At 40.0% G+C, this 6702-nt stretch overlaps 1 protein-coding gene across 2 annotated transcripts in view; it reads left to right on the forward strand.

The window, feature by feature from the left end:
- The window catches only part of BRDT (bromodomain testis associated), a 61104-nt gene that overhangs the window by 21909 nt on the left and 32493 nt on the right, over positions 1-6702 (forward strand). For both annotated transcript variants that reach the window (XM_019501601.1, XM_019501602.1), the window contains exons 9-12: positions 2188-2375; positions 2464-2756; positions 2855-2968; positions 6319-6459. In XM_019501601.1, the coding sequence (XP_019357146.1) occupies positions 2188-2375; positions 2464-2756; positions 2855-2968; positions 6319-6459 (736 nt within the window). The remainder of the gene's footprint in view (positions 1-2187; positions 2376-2463; positions 2757-2854; positions 2969-6318; positions 6460-6702) is intronic.

Here is a 6702-nt window from a genome sequence, read left to right on the forward strand (position 1 = left end):
TTTTTTTTTTTTTTTTTTTTTTTTTTTTAGCCCAGCCAGGTGAGACAAACCTGCAAAGATTGAATCAATTTCAGCTCAGGCTCTGTCTGTCCTTAGCTACAATGTCTGGGCTAGCTCTCATTCACAGGTCTCCATTCTAAGCCCTAGAACTACAAACTAGTATGAAAATACTTTAAATATTGGTGTAGCATTTTTTTGTTCTCATGTGAAAGTGTGCCTTATTTCTTTCTGGAAGGTAATGGATTTTTCTAACAGTAGACTTAATCTTCTAGATGATGATTCTGGAGCTTTCAGGAGAAATACATTTCTTATCTGCTAAGAGAAATCTTACATTGAACACTTTCAAAGTGCCTAAGTCCATCTGGGGTTGACTTGCTTAGTGATCTAATTACAATTGCCTCTCTCTTCTCAAAAGAAGACAAAGACAGCTAATAAATAGTAAGATAAGCTGCTCAAGCTCCATTGCTCTGCTTACTCTACATCTTCGGGAGTCATGGATCTAGCTCTTGACTCTTCAATTAATCCATCCATTTAGCTCTGTTTCACTTTCTTCTGGCCTACACTTTTTTTTAACAGGCCTTCTGACTCCTAAAATGGCTTCACAAACCACATTTGTCATCCTGTGTTAAATCCTTACAGGCACCATTGACCTCCATTTCTATCACTAGAATAACTATTGAATATGAGTTGCCAATACTGTTTGAAATCTCATTCCTTATTGCTTGTGCTTATAATTAATTGTGATTAGTCTTAAAAATGGTCTTAAATCCATTCAGCTTCATGGTAATGTGAAACTTCTAATGACTAGCAAGCTCTACAAATAACTGAATCTTTTTTCTTTGATTGCTAGTGGCAGGGGGGAGGAGAATATCTGCCTTTTGGGTTCAAATAGTTTATCTTGCTTTAAGGTAAATTTGGTTGTGGGAGACTTAATGTTCATTCCTAATATCTGGGTAAAGACTTAATTTCAAAACAAAAAAATCACTAGTTTTCAAAACAAAATATTTCTTATTGCAGCATATGTTAGCCAAAAAGCTGGAAACTAACATAAAGCGGAATAATTTTGGCCACTGATTTAATTGTTTGAAAGGCCCATAAATGGTACCAAGAAGCATGTATGCTACTCAATTTTTATCTGGGTGTGTGTAAGCATTTCTTTCATGGTAGAATTAACCAGAAAATATGGTTAGACTAGACTTACCCATCCTTTTAATAATCTCTGTGTAATATAAATAGTAGGCCCCTGCAAAGTGGCTAGTATTCGCTTCAGATTTGGCCAATTTGAGGGACAGGGATTCAGTTCAATGATTTGAATTGCTGTCCCAAATCGAGTTTGGCCACCGCCGAATCAGCTGAATCTCTGAATCAAACAGATCCCAGTCCCATCAAGGCTGCCTGGCCCCAGCATCCCAGAACTTTTTTGTTTAAAGCCTCGCACTCACCAGCTTCTGCCAGGCAGGGGGGCAATCTGTCACGAGCCCCCAGAAGCCCTAATTGCCACTGAAGCAGCCAGTGAGTGACAGCATTTTGTTTTGTTTTTTTTAAAAAGTGCCAGGATGCTGGGGCTGGGTGGGGCAGCCATTGACAGGGCTGGGGGACCAGGCAGGGGGTGGGGCCTGGCAGGGGACCCACCATGATCCCTTCCTGCCCACCCCTACTTGCTAGTATGGAGTTCAGGTCCAGCTCCCTGCAGTGGTGAGTAGAGACTGGCCGAATCTCCAAATCTTTAAATAGATTCAAAGCCTCCAAATCAATTCAGACCTCCTTTATTGGTTTCCTGATCTGATTTTTTTTTTTTCTCCTCTGAATCAAATCGGCAACCAAAGTTTTGCACAGCCCTAACAAATAGAACTATTTTCAAGGTCTATTCTGAATGCTTTATGTATTGGTTTAAATAAGGCTGCAAAAGACGGGCAACTTCATGGTTCCATAGAATGAGGGGATGCCTGTGGACAAGCCCACATACAAATGCACCTGTTAGCAAAAACATTCCTTTGACCTTTTCATGCAAACCCTGCCCCACTTATAAGAGCTGGGCTAGTCGGAGCATAAAAAAGTTAACATCAATAAACATCCTATTGGTGCCATTCCAACTGCCAAAACTCCCTAATGACTTCTAGGGCCAGTTGCACCCTATGCAGTAATGTCTATAATGATTTCAAGCAGTTTTCTACTTTCCCTTGACAGCTTAAAGTTCTTCAACAGCAGTTGCGGGCTTTGACCAAAACATCTTTCCCCAAACCCAGGAAGAGAAAAGGAATCTCTAAGAAAGAAAAGAGAGGAAGCAAGGAAAAATCTAAAATGAAAAATGTGACTCAGAAAAAAAAGAAGCTAAAGCACACAAAAAAACCAAAGAAAAAATTGGCGTTAAACCTGTAAGTGTGTAGGATTGTGTGGGTGTCCTAAATTATTTTAAATTGCTGTCAATGTACTAACCCTTTTTTTTCCCTGTCTCTCTCTCAGCCAATCAAAGAGAACCAAGCAGCAAGTTTTATTGGCACATAAGTCAGAAGATGAGGATAGTGCCAAGCCTATGAATTATGATGAAAAAAGACAGTTGAGTTTGGACATAAATAAACTCCCTGGAGATAAACTTGGAAGAGTAGTGCATATAATACAGTCAAGAGAGCCTTCACTGAGAAACTCTAACCCTGATGAGATAGAAATAGACTTTGAAACTTTAAAAGCATCAACACTTAGAGAACTAGAGAAATATGTGGTGGCTTGCTTAAGGAAAAAAACAAGAAAACAACATGGTATGTATGTACCATGAGTAAGCTACATAATCAATCTGTGATTGGCCAGAACTTACAGGTTTGGATGTACATTTTAACTGCTCTTTCTTCATATACAGCTAAGAAACCAGTGAAGTCAAAAGAAGAACTTAATTTTGAGAAAAAAAGAGAGTTAGAAAAGAGACTTCTGGATGTTAATGGGCAACTAAACCCCAAGAAGCAAAACGCCAAACGTAATGGGCTCTTTTACTGTAGTGCTTTCCAAAAGCAAGGGGAGGGAGTGTGGGGCAGGGGTGGCTTTGAAATGGGATTTCCTCTTATCGGGTTTGTGCTCCATGATGTAACTGATGAGACTTTTTTTTTTCTTTCTGGAAACGCAAGAAATTCCTAGCCACTAGATTATACTCGCTTAAGAGTTAGCACAGTGTTTTCTGTACTGGGTCAAATAAAACACAGCTGCTGTTTGATCTATCCTTCTTTCCTAGATTTTTAAGAAATCAAAGAAAATAACTTATGCCCTCCTGGCTTTAGCATCTCTAATCATATGGGGTGTCAGCAAGACTGGCTATACTGCATATAGCCTGGCATCCTGTGTCTGTTTGACAATGGCCAATAATAGATGCTTCAGAAGTTCTTCTGTGCAGTACAGAAATTAAAATTTAATCTCTCTCCCTTTTGTTTCGGATATCTTCTTTCTGATGGCAAAGATGCAGCCAAAGACCTTCAAAGTGTCTGTATGTGCTATTTTGAAAATATCCACTAGGGTCTTCAGAGGGTACCCAGGGTGGAGTAGAGTCCAGTGTGACTCCTATGGGAGTTCGGGAGACCCTCTTTCTGTCCAATTTGTAGTTGTATTTCTGTTGTTAAGTCTAAAACTAAGCACACTGGTAAGGAGCCACACCTGGGTAGAGGCCAATTTTAATACCAGTCCCTCCAGCACTCGTTGGAATAAGCCTTCACTTAATTCTTTGAAGGAATCCATGTCAGTTGTGAAGTATACAATGAAATGCATTAACACCTGCTGTGTTGGTGTGCCACATTGACTTCGAATAAACACTTCAAGGCATGTGTTCAGAAACTGACACTACTTCATTTTTCCTTTTCTTTGACTCACAGGCGTGATTCCAAAGGCTTCTGGTAACTCCAGCTTTCTTAAGTCATGCTCCCATAACTGAATAATCAGCTTTTGCTGCTGTCCCAATGATGGCATATTTCCTCTTATGGTAGCAAAGGTATTCTATATCTTTTCCCATCTTTAGTTATCCTTGCAGTGTCAGTTCAAAAGTTCTGGTACCCTGTGCATTGTTGCAGAAGTCTGTCTTGCCTTGTAGGCCTGATAGCAAGCCTCTAAACTTAGAGGTCCAAGTGCAGCCAAAACAGTTGCCTATTTGAGTACCAAACCTTTGGAACCAGGTAGCTGAACTGATGGGGCCCCTCCCCAAAACACACTTGTATATTCAAGCTATATATGCTATACAAGCTAATAGAACTTGTTTAAATAGAATTAGCTTGGCAGGCAGATCTTGCTTGGTTCTTGAGTTCAATATACATCTAAATATATACTAAAGCTTGAATGAGCTTTTCATTCGAGCTTAGGTTAAAGCACCCCTGCCACCATTTTTTCAGTGCAGGAATGCTGATGCATAAGATGATCCCGATGCTTTAATTAGAGCGGCTTTTGGAGCTGCTCCAATTTAAAGCCCCCCTCTCTCCCTGGAGCATGTGTATAAATGCCCCTAGTGTCCAGTTTTGGGCCCTACACTTTGAGAAGGATGTGAACAAATTGGAAAGAGTCTCAGTGCAGAGCAACAAAAATGATTACAGGCCTGGGATGCATGGCTTATGAGGACAGACTGAAAGGGTTAAGGTTATTTAGTCTGTTGAAAAGAAGACTGGGGCGAGTAGGGATTTTATAACAGTGTGATTTTTATAGAGTAAAGCCTGTGGCTGTATGGGATAGGACTAAGACCAACAGCTTCAAGTTTCAGCAGAGGAAACTTGGGTTAGAGATTAGGAGGAACTTTCTGACCATGAGGGTGGTAAAGCATTGGAATAGGCTGCCTAGAGACTAGCCATTCCTGGAAAATTTTTCCAGGTTGAACAGACACTTGAATGGGGTGGTATAGTCAGGGAAGATCCTGGCTTGAGCAGAGGGCTGAACTAGTTAATCTTGTGAGGTCTCTTCCAGCCATACTTTCCTATGGTCTAGGGTTGCTCCTAACGGACTCCCCTTCTCAATAAGGGTATATCTGTTTATATCAATATACAGACTTCTTTTCGCAAATCTGACACTAGACAGAGAACACAGCATACAATGGAACATTATGCAAAATTTGCCCTCAAAACTATCAGTATTGTGTAAGCAGATGCCACAATAGTAAATGCTGCACTTTAGCTGCTAAAGTGGAGACTTCTGATGAGAGAGATTGCTGCTATTCAAGCTAATAGAACTTGTTTAAATAGAATTAGCTTGGCAGGCAGATCTTGCTTGGTTCTCGAGTTCAATACACATCTAAAATATCTTTGATACTGTAAGGAAAGACTACATACAATGGGTGGATGCAGTTTAAAAGAATCATTAGAGCATAGATTTTTGAAAGAAGAATAACCAAAGAGTATATTTACTACTAGAAGTACTTCTAACTTACAGGGAACAGAAGAATCCTCACAGCATTTCACTTGAAAGCAATGCTTCTCTTCAAAAAAGCATTTGAGACAGTGGGAGGGCTATTTAACTTGAACAACAATTAAAGGTAATTCCATAGCTACTTCCCGGCAAATCTTCAGGTAATGCACTAGACCCATGCAAGTCTGAAAATTACTGACATGCAGAGGAAAAAACAAAGTTCTCAAACTAAAACAACCAAATGTAAAGTGGGTAGATGGAGTACTTGGTGGCATTAATTTGTGTCTTGATGTACTTTTCTAGCCAGAAACCAGTGCTATTAAAGCTGGCATGGCAATTCCTATGCTCCTAAATAGTGAACTGTTGTTGGTTTAATCTAGTACCAATACCAAATTGCTCTTGGTAATCTCAACCCCCGCCCCCAAGAATCCTGATTCTAGTACTACAAATACCAAAACTCCCAAGTGTCTATACACGTGTCCCAGGGTGGGATGAGGGTGTGTTTTAATTAGACAGCCACTTTAAAACATTGTGTCACATGTATTTAGCATCCTGTGTACCAAAATGGGCATGGGGGTGCTTTAACTGAAGCTCATTTGAGTTCAACTAAAATGCTAATTAGAACACTCCAGTTGACTTGATTAATCCTCAATTCTAATTGGAATGCATTGGTGCATGTGTATAGGCATAGATCTTTGCTTGAAGTTTGTTGTTCTAGAATTGTATCTGTTCTAAAGAGTAAGGCCTTTCCTCTATAATTTGCCAGTCTCTATTCTCTGCAATATGAGGGGTTTTTTTCTTTTTTCATGTTTAGAAGGAGGCAAAACAATGGCCAGAACCTGGAAAAGATGGTTAGTCCCATGGAGCACAAACTTAGGTGTATGGCTTTCTATTTCTGGTTTATGTAGTCATAAGACTTTTTACTACATGTTCTAACTCCCCCCTCTGTTCTTGCAGCTGAAAACAACGCTCTGCCAAACATGGGTGGCCCAAGCCGACTAAGCGAGAGCAGCAGCAGCAGCTCCTCTGACTCTGGCAGCAGCAGTAGTAGCAGCAGTGATTCTAGCTCCTCATCAGACAGCAGTGACTCGGAGTCAGGTCAGATCACCTCACTACATAGCTGTACAGATAGCTCACCTATCGTGTGAGATTCTGGGCTTGTTTTAGATTTTTACCAAGAAGCTGGCCACCACTAAGCCTACTTGGTTGCTTTTTGTTTTGGGCAGTGCTATAAAACTGAAATACTAGGCCTTTTCCCTTAACTTTTTTTCTTTCTTTCTCTCTACTTTTTCAAGAGTACTTAAAAAAAAAAAAAAAAAAAAAAAAAAAAAAAAAAAAAAA

The sequence above is a fragment of the Gavialis gangeticus genome, unplaced genomic scaffold (assembly GCF_001723915.1).
Source record: "Gavialis gangeticus isolate Ggan-Ray unplaced genomic scaffold, GavGan_comp1, whole genome shotgun sequence".
Lineage (NCBI taxonomy): Eukaryota > Metazoa > Chordata > Crocodylia > Gavialidae > Gavialis > Gavialis gangeticus.